Raw genomic sequence first — 15479 nt, forward strand, 5'->3', positions numbered from 1 at the left:
GCTGCACGAATACGCGGTCAACATGCTACTGTACTAGTGTTTTCGGTTGTCTTGTCGCAGCCGTAGCTCCACGGTGGAATGGAATGGAAGCAACAGAACCTCTCATAACCAAGCTAGTTGGTTTCTGAGCTAATAAGCTCGGCCGATGCTGGTTTGTTGTAAGAGAAAAATACTATTAACTGACTGATAAGCCCTGACTGAAACCAACCAGCGAATAGGATGGTTCACTGCGCGTCATGGACGACACGCGCGCGTGAGTAGACAGTCTACGCAGCTTGTTTCCGTCCATGTTGGTGGATGACTGGAACGGCGACTACGCATACCGTCCGTCCACTTGTACGCTGCTGTGATCTCTCCCTGCTGGGCGGCTCATTGGCCATGCTGGTCTGGTGTGATCGATCTCTCTCTGCAGATCCCCCTGATCCTGCTGCTGCTCATACAGCACACAGATCTGGGGATGCATCGGCGGCCAAGTGGCACTGCCGAGCCCAGCTCGGCACTGACGCATAAGCTTGCAGGCGGGTTGGTTCGCTTGCCACAAAGTTTATTGTCGGGTTTGCGGCCAGTCACCAAGCTATCTACTTTGCAGGACAAGCCTTCCGCGGATATAATATACTTAGCTGCAAAACCCACAGGGCCTGCCGCACACACAGCATCCCTCAAATATCTGGTGGCCAACAAGTGAAAGAAAGCTGCGAGGTACAGAAACAAGATCATAATAACGGGCACATGACCGGCACAACGACGAACCAGTTGACCTTGTCGGCGCCGTCCTGGAGCGTGGCGAGCGCCGTCGACACGAAGGCGCCCATCCATCCATGCATATGCAGTTAGCTTGCTAGCTATAGCTCTCAAATGACAAATCGATCTCTTCACTGAAAAATACGTACGTGCAGGCGCATATATACATACGATACGTACGTCGATGCAGGCTTTGTGGAAGCGGCTCATCGGCCACAGGGGCAACTCGTCGCCGGTGTCGTCGTCGGATTCCTCGTCGGCGTCGTCATCGGGGACCTCGAGGATGGGGCGCGCGTGGAGTTGCGACAACGACGGCGGGCTCGAGCTGTGGGCCGCTGGTGTTCGTCGTCGTGGAGGAACAGCCGTAGAGCCTCCGCCTGATGCCAGACTATCGTGACGACACTAGCGGTAGGGTTCGGAAGATGCAGGTTCTAACAGTTTTCTTTATTGTCCAACGGGCTCGGCAGGTTGAAAGACGTTGGGCCACAAAGAAATCGCAGCTGAGCCGCAATAGCCACGAAGATAAATTTTGCGGGGCGAGCGGGCGGGCTACCAGCCTGCTCGCTTGGTCGTAAACGGCCATAAATTTCTAGCCAGAATAGTATTTTTCTCTCACACCAAACCAGCCAGTAGTAATAATCCACGATCGTATACGATTGCAGCCGATACGCTAACAACCCGCCCCGCCTGCAATCGTACTGACGCACTCCAGCTCGCCAGCCAGCCAGCCACGTTGGTCACACAACGGACACCGGTGTGCCACTCCCTCACTCCACGACAGCAATCACTCGACTCCTGGCACTTGCTTCTGGCCCAGTTGCGTTTCAGTTAAACTAAGCTGAGCTAGCTAACCCAACGGAACAAACAAATCTCCCACTGGCTGGCTGGCCATCCACCATGCATTACCAGTTGCTTTTGCTTCCCCAAGGACTCCTCTACTCCAAAAAAAAATACTGCTAGGAACATGTACTCTACTTAAAAACACAGCAGCAACATGGGAAGAGCAGCAAGCAGAGGGCAGTACAGGCTGTCCATGTCCATGTCCCTCCAGCCTCCACTAGCGTTCAATAAACAACATGGTGTCACAGGTGGAGCCCCGCGACAGAACATACAATTAACGAGGCCCTTTTTGTGTTTAAACTGTACTGTACCATGGCAGGCGCCAGGCGATCTAGCTGAGCTGCCTCCCGGCGGTGCGGCAGGAAGTCACGGCGCCGGACGGTGGCAGCCGTCGCGTCGCGGCCGCGCGAGACCCGTCGGACCGACGGCCGGCCGGACGGAGCAGGCGACCAGCGTGCGACTGCAGGTGCTGGGTGGAGGGCTGGAGGCAGTGAGCCTGTTAGAGTTTATCAATCATCGTATAATATTTTTCTCTCGTAACAAACTATCATCAGTCGAACTTATCAGCTTAAAAACCAACGAGCGAACCGGCCGAGTGTCGGGGAAGGCGAGCGCTCCAGCCCCAGCGATTGGCACGGCTTCTGATGGATCTCTGAATCTGAGCTCGGCTGAGCTCTTTTTTTCTTTTCTTTTTTTTTTCTTTTATCTCCTCCATCAGGCACCGCGCGGCGCAGGTGAGCGACATGGGATGCCCACTCGGCCACGCCGTGGCGGCAACGATCGCGGTGAGTGACGCCTGTGCCTTTGCCCTCTGCCGTGAGTAAAGAAAACCTGGCCAGTGGCCACCATCACCATGCCGCCTGCCTGCGCTGCGCGAATATTTAGAGGCGAGCGCATGCGGCGCAGTGCCCGGATCCAGAGCAGATCAAGCCGGAGCGCCGCGGGGAGGGGCACCGGGTCTGGCCGGACCGCCCCGCCCCGTTTTTTTTTTCCCCATTGCGCATTTGCGTGCCACTGCCCCTGGCTCTGTCCCTATATCCCATGAATGAACCGGCACCAACTCCTCAGCATGTGCTGACTCCGATGCAGTGCAGGTAACCACAGACAAATGAGGGCTTGCTTGCTGCAACTGCGTGACTGCGTCTGCGTGCCCGGATTTCCATCGCTCTGCCCCAGAAATGCTGCCATCATTTTGTTTTGTTCGCATCGGCATCGCGTTGCCATTCAAACTTCGAACCAACACATGGAACAGTAGCTGATCTGAACAATGTCCCGTTACGGGAAATTCAGATCATAGGCACCGTTTTTCCGAAGATTTCCCACCATTTCAATTCGCATTCAACCAAATCAGAAGAGCGGTAGCAGTACAAAACTCGAATTTACAGTCGAGCCAAAAAAGAAGCAAAAAAAAAAAGAAAAAGAAAAACACTCAATTGATTAGACAACCTCCCCCATCGTCGTCGTCGTCGTCTCCAAAGAACAAACAAAATCAGTTAAAACCAACCAGCAGCCAAGCTATCCATCCTCTCATCATCATGATGGTCGATGGCTTGCAACAGCCCTTCTGCATGCAAACGAGACAAACACGAGGTCGCGGGGCTGCGGGCTGCCCGGTCAAGTCAAACGTCCGGCCGGGGTTCGTCAAATCAGCCGGAGGATCTCGCCAGCTCGCCGCTCCACCCTTGCGCCTTCCGCCCCAGCGACGACCTGGACCTCGCGGCCGCCGCCGCCGCTGCAGCTGCCGTGGCGTCCTTGGCTGCGCCGGTGTCTTTCTTGTCCTTGAAGAAGCCGAACACGGGGCGCGGGCACACGGGCACGTTGAGCACCACGGGCGCCACGCGGACGCCGGACGAGTAGGACCGGTCCGCCGCCGCGCGGGACCGCGACTTGGACGCCGCGTGGAAGCTGCAGGGGGAGCTGGAGCTGCGTTCCAGCCCCTGGAACACGATCTTGCCCGACGAGTTCATGCGCGGGGAGTCCACGGAGAGGCAGCGCGGGGGTGGCGGCGGCGACGGACGGCGCCGGGCCGGGCTGCGCCCGGCGCGGGTGGACGAGGTGTTGGAGGAGGAGGTGGAGTGGCGGTGGTGGGAGTGGGAGTGGGAGTCGGACGAGCGGCGGACCAGGCGGATGCGGGGTGGGTTGGGGTCGGCGGCGGCGGAGTCGAGCGAGAGGCGGGGCACGTCGTCGTGGTCGTGCCCGGAGGAGGAGGACGAGGAGGAGAGCGAGAAGCGGGAGGACGCCAGCGACAGCGACGCCTCCGAGTCGGAGCTGTCGCGGAGGAGGAGCGGCGCCGACGCGAGGTCCGACGCCGCCGCGCCCGACGCGCGCCCGGTGGTGTTCCGCTGAAGCAGGAGCTTCAGCGACCTCGCCGCGGAGTTCGTCGCCCTCGCCGCCGTGGGGGACGGCGACGGCGACGCCGAGGCCTTGGCGCTCGGGCTCTGCGCGCCCGCCGCCGCTCTCTTGAGCCCGAGCAGCTCGCGCCAGCGGCTGGAGCAGCTGGGCGCCTTGGGCGAGAACGCGTAGGGGTCGGTGCCGTCAGCCGCCGCCACCACCGCCGCGGCGCGGAGGGGCTTGATGATCGGCTCCGTGCTGGGCACCGGCATTGCCATTGTCTCCTCCGGCTGCGCCGGCGGGGGCGCGGCGGGCGCCTCCGGATCCGGCAGAGGCGTCGCCGCCGCCTTCCTCAGCGGCAGCAGCTTGCCGTCGGCGAAGAGCTCGTCGGCGGGAAGCATGGTGGCGGAGCCGCCGAGGCTGAACTCGAAGTCGATGAAGTCCTTGGAGATCGCGGGCTCCGGCGTGGCCGCCACGGCCATGGCGACGGGATCCACCACCACCAGGTCGGCGGCGGCCGCGGCGTCGCGGCTGAAGGAAACGCGCGGGCTGCTGAGCCACCCGTACGGCACCGGCACGGCGGCTGGCGCGGCCGCGGGGAGGTTACTGGCGACGGCGGAGGCCATGGACCGCGGCGGTGGCTACGCGCATCAAAGTCGGAGCCTTGCGCACTACGCAGTGTGTGTGAGAGAGTGAGTGGCAATCTTGCTGGAGCTGCCGGTACGGGCGGTGGCTAAATCCAGTGGCGGGCGGTGGGCGGGGAGCAGCCGGGAGCGATGTGAGACGGGGTAACGGTGGTAAAGCCGCGTATATATATAAGCGGGTAAGGGGAAAATGCGAAATGGTTTTGGGGCCTCGCTGGCTCGCTCAACTGGACGGCCGGTTCGCGGAAGCAGAGGCGACCTTTGAGCTGGGCGCTCCGGGTGCGCGCAGAGGCGGCAGCGGCAGCGGCAGCGGCAGCGGCAGCGGGGAGCTCGTCGGGTTCCGGGTTATATTTTTGTAACGGCACCGGCCACGGCCTACAGCTACGGCCAGGGGAGATACAGAGGGGACTGGCCGCGAACCATGGCGATGTCCAGTGGGTTCCTGCTGCGTTTGCAGTATTTGTGGGCTTGTGGCTGATGCGAATACGAGTGGAGTGGGATCTCAATGGCTAGACTGGTGCTTTATCAATCTTCTGCAGCGGCATGGTTCGAGATACGATTGGAGTACTACTAGCTAGTGAGTACTCTCCTGAAGCACGTACGTACTACATGCATGTGCAGGATGGAGTTGCAAATATTTTATCAGAGCAACCAAAGAGCAATTGTTACGAAGCAATCCATCAACCAATAGGATTACAGAGATCCCATCCAACCAAATTAGTGACATGGATCAACTTTAGCCTTAGATCTAAATCCAACCATCAGTGTAATCTCTCCCTGTAATCACTGTAGTTTCGTACGGACTACTCCATCTTTCGGAACCGACATCACCGGGAGCGCTACCCGTTGGGAAGCCGCGTATCCGCGTCCCCGAACGGGCGTCTGACAACTCCCGTGGCGTCGCTTCAACCTGTATAAATTGTGAGATCGATCAATGGAAAAGTATGGTTCGATTCATTCTTTCTCTCAATCACTACTGCTTTTAAACACGTTATCAGCACGCTCTGAGAATCGAGAGAAGTTTCGTCGAGAAAGATTTCTACGGGACAAATCCAATGGAGGAGGAAATGTGCCTTGTAGATAGTGGTACTACAAATTCTATACTAAGGGACACCAAATATTTCCTAACTCTAACTAAGAGACAAGGAAATGTCATAACAATCGCTGGACGCGATGCGACGATAGTAGGCTCTGGTTGCGCTACTATTACGCTCCCCATGGGTACTCAAATAACAATTGAGGATGCATTATTGTATCCCGATTCAACTCGTACCTTACTTAGCTATAGAGATATCCGTAAAAACGGATTTCACGTGGAAACACATGAAGAACATAAAGAGGAATTTCTCCTCTTAATTAAAGATACCGAACATGGCAAACAACTTCTTGAGAAAATTCCCTCTTTACCATCTGGAATATATTATACATACATCAGACCCGTACCACATGTTGCCTATAAAATAATTTTTCAGAATGTTAATGCATTCCAAACTTGGCATGATCGCCTTGGTCACCCTGGCATAGGGATGATGCGAAAAATTATAAACAATTCCCATGGTCACAACTTAGCTAATTCTAAGTTCCCAGAATCTTCTGATTTTACATGCACCGCATGTGCAACTGGGAAATTGATTTTAAGACCATCTTATCTTAAGATCAAAGCTGAACCACTTAAATTTCTTGAAAGAATTCAAGGAGATATTTGTGGTCCTATTACTCCATCATCTGGGTCATTCAAATATTTCATGGTTCTAATAGATGCATCTACACGATGGAATCACGTGTGCTTATTATCCACACGCAACCATGCTTTTGCCAAAATAATAGCTCAAGTTATTAGACTTAGAGCAAATCATCCTGAACATCAGATAAAATCTATTAGAATGGACAATGCTGCTGAATTTTCCTCAAAAGCTTTCAATGACTATTGCATGGCTCTAGGAATTCAAATTCAGCACTCAGTTCCATATGTCCATACTCAAAACGGTTTAGCAGAAGCTCTTATCAAAAGAGTTAAGCTAATAGCAAGACCACTATTGCAGAATTGTAATCTACCGACTTCATGTTGGGGTCATGCAGTCTTACACGCTGCTGACTTACTACAATTGCGACCAACTGCATATCATACTGCTTCCCCACTACAATTAGTACGTGGAAATTCACCGAGTATTTCCCATCTGCGGAAATACGGTTGCGCTGTATATGTACCGATTTCACCACCAAAGCGTACATCTATGGGTCCACACAGGAAATTAGGGATCTATGTCGGGTATCAATCTCCGTCGATCATTAAATACCTGGAGCCCCTTACAGGGGACCTATTCACGGCCCGATACGCTGACTGTATCTTCAATGAGGATCATTTCCCGGCATTAGGGGGAGATTATAAGTACCAAAATCAATGCCCGGAAATAAATTGGGATGCACAAGACATCTCCACTCATGATCCACGTACACAAGAATCTGAACTTCAAGTTCAGAAAATCATAAATTCGCAAAACATAGCAAATAATCTGCCAGACGCATTTACTGATTATAAAGGTGTCACTAAATCCTATCATCCTGCTAGGAATGTGCCTGAAAGAATAGAGGTACCAAATAAAACTATTCAACTCCCACCTTCGAAACCGGTTCTAGGTAAGAGGGGGAGAAGTAAGGCTATCAATCAGGATGTGGCTCCTAAACGCCAAAGGAAACAGGATAACAAAAATTCTAAATCAGTAAATGTGACACAACAACAAGTTGTGGGACACCAAGTGAATAAACAAAATTCACATCCCACATCAACAGTGCACTCAATACCTGATGTTGGGACATCGGAACACCCTGACGCTATCGTATTGGGAAATAACGAACCATCACGAGGGGTACAAGAAATTTCCATAAACTACATTGATTCTGGAGAATCATATGACCGAAAGACTACAATTGTCGACATATACTTTGCCAAAACAATTGCCGAAATTATCCAAACTGATCCAGATCCCAAGACCATGGCAGAGTGCATAAAGCGCTCGGACTGGAACAAATGGAAAGAAGCAATTCAAGCAGAGTTAGCCTCGCTCACAAAAAGAAAGGTATTCTCATCAGCAATACCTACACCTTCACAAATCTTCCCTGTGGGATTTAAATGGGTTTTCGTCCGAAAACGGAATGAAAATAATGAGGTGGTGAGATACAAAGCGAGACTTGTAGCACAAGGGTTCACGCAGAGACCTGGCATTGATTTCAATAAAACATACTCTCCAGTTATGAGTGGAATAACTTTCCGATATTTAATAGCATTGGCAGTTCAAAATCATCTATCTATGCAGTTGATGGATGTAGTGACAGCATATTTATATGGGTCACTTGATTCGGACATTTACATGAAGGTTCCCGATGAATTCCTATTCCGAATCCTAAAGCAAGTCGCGCCACATATTGTGTGAAACTTAATAAGTCACTATATGGCTTAAAACAGTCAGGACGGATGTGGTACAACCGACTGAGTGAATTCCTATTACAAAAGGGATACACCAATAACGATGATTGTCCATGTGTCTTCATAAAGAAATCCCAAACAGGGTTCTGTATTATATCCGTATATGTGGATGATTTAAATATCATTGGCAACCCACATGATATCAATGAAGCACGCAATCTCTTAAAGACGGAATTTGAGATGAAGGATTTAGGTCAAACTAAATTTTGCTTGGGTTTACAAATCGAGCACCTTCACTCAGGAATATTAGTGCATCAATCTGCCTATATCCAGAAAACACTAGAGAAATTTAATATGCATAAATCATATCCATCCAAAACTCCCATGGTTATTCGGACTCTAGACATGGAGAAAGATCCATTTAGACCAAAGAACAAAGATGAAGAGGTACTGGGGCCCGAGGTCCCATATCTCAGTGTCATTGGAGCACTAATGTATCTTGCAAATCAAACTAGACCTGACATTGCATTTGCAGTAAATTTACTGGCTAGATATAGTGCTACTCCAACTAAACGTCATTGGACAGGAGCCAAACAAATCTTGCGATATCTCAATGGCACCAAAGATCTTGGATTATTTTTCCAAAGAAACCAAGATCCAACTGTAATTGGATACACTGATGCTGGCTATTTATCTGATCCCTATAATGGCCTATCCCAGACAGGCTTTGTATTCCTATATGGAGGAACAGCTATATCATGGAAGTCATCTAAACAGACTTTAGTAACAACTTCCACAAATCATTGTGAAATTGTTGCACTATATGAAGCATCACGGGAGTGTGTATGGCTCCGCAGAATGATTAATCACATACAGCAATCTAGTGGGATTGGTCCCATTGAATCACCCACAATTATCTATGAAGATAATGCTGCTTGTATTACACAAATGGAAACAGGTTATATCAAAAGCAATATAACTAAACATATTTCTCCCAAATTATTTTATCCTCATGAATTACAAAAGAATGGAGAAATAAAAATCTTGCAAACAAAGTCTTGTGATAATCTTGCAGATTTATTCACTAAGTCATTACCAGGTCCCATGTTCCAAAATTTTGTTCATAGTATTGGTATGCGACGACTTAAAGACTTGCAAGTTTCAGGGGGAGATAATCTCTGAAAATAATCATTTGTGTTAAATATTATATTGCACTCTTTTCCTATTATGAGTTTTTACAAAAAAAACTTTCTCATAAAAGGTTTTTAATGAGGCAATATCTAATATATAATATGTCATATTTCCTATTTTCTCACAAGAGGTTTTTAAGGGGAATATCAAAGGCATTCTCTTCCTCATATTTTCCCACGTGGTTTTGGAGGAGGACATTGCCCATAGACCATTATATTGTTCTAAACTAAATTATGGATTTTTCCTATAAAGTTTTTTTTTTCCGTATAAGTTTACAATGGACAATAATCTAAAAATATGTCATATCATTTCTTCTGATTTTTCCCCACTGGGTTTTTGAGGAGTTTAATGACATATCAACAATATAGCACCTCATATTTTTCCTACAAGGTTTTTAGAGGCCCTGAAGATATTATTTGATCTCAAGACTGGATGTGATCAGGGGGAGTGTTACGAAGCAATCCGTTCATCAAGAAGAAGAACCAATAGGATTACAGAGATCCCATCCAACCAGATTAGTGACATGGATCAACCTTAGCCTTAGATCTAAATCCAACCATCAGTGTAATCTCTCCCTGTAATCACTGTAGTTTCGTACGGACTACTCCATCTTTCGGAACCGACATCACCGGGAGCGCTACCCGTTGGGAAGCCGCGTATCCGCGTCCCCGAACGGGCGTCTGACAACTCCCGTGGCGTCGCTTCAACCTGTATAAATTGTGAGATCGGTCAATGGAAAAGTATGGTTCGATTCATTCTTTCTCTCAATCACTACTGCTTTTAAACAGCAATAAAGGATCTGTCAAGAGCACACGATAATAGTTGTCGATAGATTTCTTTATATGAAATAGGTCAGGCTTTTTTTATCATTTTAATTTAACTTAACATAGAATGTACTTATATAGCTACGTTAAAACTGTACAATAGTGAAACACCACAAACTAAAGAAATAAATAAAGCAAAACAAAGGCAAAACAAATAGAACTTACACATGCTAAACAGCTAAAGTTATAATAAGTTTAAACAATAAGAAATCATGATTGAAAAAGTAGTCAAGGTGCACATCACAAAAGCAACATTTGGTGGTCGAATCTAGCTAACAGATTTTGTTGGAAAATTTTGTTGACAGATATGTAGCCCTAGTTGTACTTTTGCCTTTTCAACATGCAAGTTTAAAGTGTTAACTAGCGAATTTTATATATAAGGATTATATTGAAAGCATCTAGACACCTAATTCGGTTTTGACGATTAATGACGATACAATCATTACGACTAACATTTGTTTTGCAACGGCATTGCTTGTTGAGGTCAGAATGGCGGGTATTGGTTGAGCTCATAGGTTTTTATGCCCCTAATGATGGATTTCGATTGGTTTTCAAAGGGCCTGCATGAAGACTAAGGATGAGCTAGTTCTAAGTGTTGTTTAGCCTTCAGTGGATGAACGGGTAGCTAGATTCTTTCTTTTTCATTTGGTCTCAATATAAAGAGGTGTATGAACAAGTAGCTTGACCTAAATATGTCTAGGCGAGTGGATGTGATGCACACTTATGAAAACTAGCACTAGGTAGCTCGGATGAAGTCCAAGGATGGATGAAGCGAATCTCAAAGAAGATAAAATAGATGAAATGCACATGCTTTATGAGCACCGCAGCTCTCTAGTGTGGGTAACGGAGAAACCACCGGAGCTTGGAAGAATAATGCATGGCTAGGGTTTGTTCTTATATAGTTCACCGAGTAATTCTAGTGAAATCACTGTAGATTAGCACTAGAGTGAAAGCACAAAGACGGTGCGCAGTTGATTGAGAGGCAAAGACTACACCAGAGTTCTCTAGTGATATCGGTGTTTCGAATAAGCACTGGCAAGTAAATTTATAGTTATGCGCATTAGGCCCGGATGGTGCGCTAATGGACACAAGATTTATACCGGTTCGGGCTGAATGTCCCTACGTCCAGTCTGTTGCTGCTCGTGTTATTAGCATCGAAAATAGTTCGTAGTAGGGGGTATAAACGGTCGAGAGAGGAACTGGTCCCAAGTCTCTGATGGAAGGGTCGAAAGGATGTCAAGAGCCTGATAGCATCTTGACTGTGTGTGATGTGTGTTGTTCGTCAAGAGTCGGTCCCTTCGTTGAAGGAAGCACATCCCCTTTTATAGATGAAGGAGACGGCTTTAAAAGTTAGAGGGCTCGGATGCGTACGCAACCTAGCCTTGTTGTTCACGTCTACCAAGCCTTGTTGTCCATTCCGATGGGTGCGAAAGGATGATAAGTGCCTACAATATTGTCGATGCCACTGTAGAATGTCAGGATGGCTACAGAGTACTGCCCCGCGCAGGGTATGGACTCTGGTACAGTGGTTTTGACTTACGAGCCATGTCTTGCCTTTCTCCGCACGTCTTCTGGTTCCCTCCGAACGGAGAGCCCCCGGTCGGATGGCTTCAGTCGGCCCTCAGTGCGCCGGTCGGAGAATAGTGGTGAGCAGGCTTCCCGCGAGCCCCGGTCGCGGGGTCGGAGCAGGAAGCAGTGCTGTGGGCAAAGCCTTTTGATCGGAGGGGGCGTCCGGCGGCTGAAGCGAATACTCTGAGCTGGTGGACCCGAGGGGCCATGAAGCAGGTGCCGCTCCCTTGGGATCATATCGTGGTGATAGCATATCCGTCATTTGTGGAGGACGTGAGTCTTTTTCTGGACCGTAGTGGTTGTTGTATGTCTACGTCGGGTTCCATGCCCGAGGGCTGAAGGCGGTGCCCACAACTCTATAGGGTGAAGAGCACGCGCCCACAACACTATTCAGGCTCTGCTACGCCTGGAAGGCTCTAAAGCATCCATCCCGTCGTTCCCTGGCAGTACTTTTCCTGTCGGGGCGCAGGGTATGGACTCTGGTATAGTGGTTTTGACTTATGAGCCATGCCTTGCCTTTCTCCGCACGTCTTCTGGTTCCCTCCGAACGGGGAGCCCCTGGTCGGATGGCTCTAGTCGGCCCTCAGTGCGCCGGTCGGAGAAGAGCGGTGAGCAGGCTTCCCGCGAGCCCCAGTCGTGGGGTCGAAGCAGGAAGCAGTGCTGTGGGCATCCCTCGGGCAAGACCGAGCCTGTCCCTCAGGGGTTGGGCGAGGCAGAGTCAATCCCTAAGCTCTCGGGCGAGGCGGAGCTGGCCCAAAGGCATCGGGCGAGGTGGAACCAAACTCCCATCATTCGGGCAAGAAACGTAGCGGTGCCCTTGTCCATCCAGAAGTTTTTAACGTTCGATGGTTATTAGTTCCACCTCCTTGGGTACCCCAGTATTAGGTCCCTGACAGTAGCCCCCGAGCCCCCGGGTGATTCGGGTAGAGTCGCCCGGGGGATGTATTCGATTTCGTCGGAGTCAATTCGCCAGAGGGTGCGCGCGAGCGCACCCGATGGGTGTAGCCCCCGAGCCCTCGGGTGATTCGAGTAGAGTCGCCCGGGGGTAGTATCGGACCCTCCGCGAGTAAGGCCGTAAGACTTGGTTTTTTGTGAACTGGATATTTTTAAGGGAAACGTGGTATTCCGTTTGTGGGAATTTTATTTAGGGCCAGCGAGCTCCTGATGGAGCTACAGACGGAGCGGGACCTCAAGCTGAAGGCTGAGGAGAGGTCCACGACGTTGCAGGAGAAGGCGAACCAGGATGCCAAGGTGGTCGATCGGGCCATCCGAGAGCGCGACGAAGCACGTCAGGAGGCCGAGGCACGCCGGGCAGATCTTGGAGTCGAGGTGGCCCGATGGCTGGATGCCGAGGAAGTTTCTGCGGGTCTACGCGCCGATTTCGTCGAGGCGTGGGGGCTTCTTCAAGTCGAAGGTGATGAGTACGATCGCCTATCTTCCACTATCCTGGCGGTCTGTGATGACCTACGGGTGACGCAAGAGGAGGGGGCTGGTTCCCTCACGGTCTGTGCTGCTGGTATCACGGCGTGCGTGGGCTAGCTTGAGGAGAGCGTCTTTTGCCTCGGGATCACCTAGGGCTTCACTGTCGCCCATTCCCATTATGCTCAGGAGATCAACCTGGGGGTGATGAGCCAAGGCTTCATGCCTGTCTATGAAGACGCTAAGCTAGATGAGATGGAGAAGGCGGTGGCTCCCCTTATGTGGAACCTGACAGACAAGCTGAAAGAAGAGGTTCTCCCTTCGCGGAAGTAGTTTGTGAAATTGGTTTGATAAACACTTATTTGTAACATGTGAACAAGTGTCAGTGCTTTTGTGTCCTAGAAATGGTTGCGTAAGTCTCGTTTCGTTTGTTTTGATCTTACCTTCTCTTTTTGCGATGAAAAAGATTTAGACAATCGACCCTTCCGTTTGTTAAGACCATAGGGCCTGAGGTTTTTTAGGGGAAACTTGATTGTGCTGGTGAGCAAAATTACCGTAGTTGTCTGGGCGTGGGTCTTTTGCGGTCTTACCAGTCTTGTTCCACCAAACCTTGCCCCTGGTCTTGATGCGAAGAGGAGGTCAAATGTAATATTTTCTCAAAAAGAAAAGAAAGGAGGTTCCCATACCTTTATCAGCCCCCGAGTAAGATCCGACCCCTTGCGGTTGCTGGGGTCGGATGTTACTAGAGACCGGAGCGAGGGAGGCAAACTTACGTTTGTATTTACTCATACCCCTTACCTTAGGACTTTGATGATTGCTGCATGACCGTGCGTTATGAGCTTGCTAACGGGGATGTTCAGACAGAATCCAATCCCGTTTGCTTCGCGATAGGGTCGGCGAAGCCCTCGGGTGGCATTCCGCTACTCCTTGGCCCGCCTTCCAACAGATTCCCCCTCAATGGGGTTTCTATGGGCTCGGCTAGAGGCTGGATTTGAACAAGAAGGTTGATATGACTCTATTCACCTTAATGTGGGTCGGGCAAAGGCCGTTGAGGCTCATCTGTGTTTTCTCCCCTAGCTCTTGTTTGACGTGAGGCAGCCCCGGACCCTTCGCTGGTCAGCCATCGAACCTCGGTCTCTCGATCTTGGATCAAGTGGCTCAAGCCCCCGAGCCCTTGAGGGTCTGCTAGGGGTCGGCCGTGTTTTCGCGCGCTACCCCATCCTCGGTTTTCATGGCCGGAGGGGCTGAGTTGACGACACTTGCCTTGATGGCTCGAGTGTCGCGCTCAATGAGCTCGCTAACGGGTATGTTCGTGTGGAATCCGGATCCATCATTCGCTGACGGGGGTCGGTAGAGCCCTCATGTGGCATTCCACTACTTCTAAACCCGCCTCCCGACAGATGCCCAAGCCGTTTGTTGGGCTCAGGCGCCCCGTTGGCCTCTCCTCGACGGAGATTCTGTGGGTCTGGCTCGAGGTTAGAATCAAACGAGAAAGGTCGAGATGTCCCTGTTCGCTTCTGAACGGGGTCGGGCAAGGCCGCTGGGGCTCATTTCAATTTTTCTCCCCTGGCTCTGTTTGACACGAGGCGGCCTCAAGCCCTTCGTGGGCCAACCTTCGAACCCCGGTCAGGTGTCGCTCATATTGAATGAGGCGGCTACCGCTTTGTGACGCGACACGAAGCGTTGAGATGCAAGGGTTTGCATATGCAATGTTTGAGTGCATGAATTTAACATATAGTTTAATCGAGACAAAAGCGGGGGTCGGTAACATTACCTTGGTGGTATGTGCCGTGGGAAGCTCCTACCAGACATGCCCGTGCCAGGTTTGGGTCCGACGTTTGTGACGAGGCCAGCGTAACCTGCATAAGTATCATGATTTTTTGTTTCCGTCTCTCGGTGGCTTCTAAGCGATCTGTCAGCTTCCCCCCGAAGGGGGTTCTGTAGGCGGACCCCTCCAAACTCCTTTTGGGAAGGCGGGAGCTAAGGTTAGTAGTGTGAGGAATTGTGAACGCGATTATGCTGGTGAACCAAAAAAAACACCGTAGCCGTCGAGGCGTAGGGTCTGGTGGTTCGTCCAGTTGTACTCATCGTTGTATTCCCACATGTCGTGCTTTTGGTTTCCCAAACATAAGGAGGGGTCGGGCTAAGAGGGTGTTTAAACAAACATGCACCCTCGACAGCCCTCGAGCGATGTCTATGCCCCTACCGTTGCTGGGGTCGGAGGCCCAGTAAAGAATTTAATACTCAAAGTAAATAAACAGGGGTACTTATCTTTCAATTGGTCGTTCATTTGTTGTTTTGCCTAGGCTACCCGATCGACCTAGGAGGCCCGTTGGACTCCCCCTAGAGGGAGGTTCCATCGTTGGGTTGTTCCATGGGCCTTTTGCCTTTCCTCCGCTATTGTGCCCCTTCTTTAAATAGGGAGGGGGAGTGGAGTTCTTGCCCCATTCCTAGCCAGCCTCTGAGCCGCCACCACTTCTCCTTCCTTTCCACCAA

The 15479-nt window shown here is 50.5% G+C and overlaps 1 protein-coding gene across 1 annotated transcript; it reads right to left on the bottom strand.

Annotated features, from left to right (window-relative positions):
* Positions 1-3043: 3043 nt before the first annotated feature.
* Positions 3044-4662, bottom strand: LOC136529899 (uncharacterized). The gene has a single exon (XM_066522948.1). The coding sequence runs from the start codon at positions 4536-4538 to the stop codon at positions 3228-3230; it is 1311 nt and encodes a 436-aa protein (XP_066379045.1). The 5' UTR covers positions 4539-4662; the 3' UTR covers positions 3044-3227.
* Between the last annotated feature and the right edge of the window lie 10817 nt (positions 4663-15479).

Source organism: Miscanthus floridulus, chromosome 19 (assembly GCF_019320115.1).
Source record: "Miscanthus floridulus cultivar M001 chromosome 19, ASM1932011v1, whole genome shotgun sequence".
NCBI lineage: Eukaryota > Viridiplantae > Streptophyta > Magnoliopsida > Poales > Poaceae > Miscanthus > Miscanthus floridulus.

Bases quoted from the DNA above. Each gene is read 5' to 3' on its own strand.
- LOC136529899 (XM_066522948.1), bottom strand. From the start codon at position 4,538: ATGGCCTCCGCCGTCGCCAGTAACCTCCCCGCGGCCGCGCCAGCCGCC.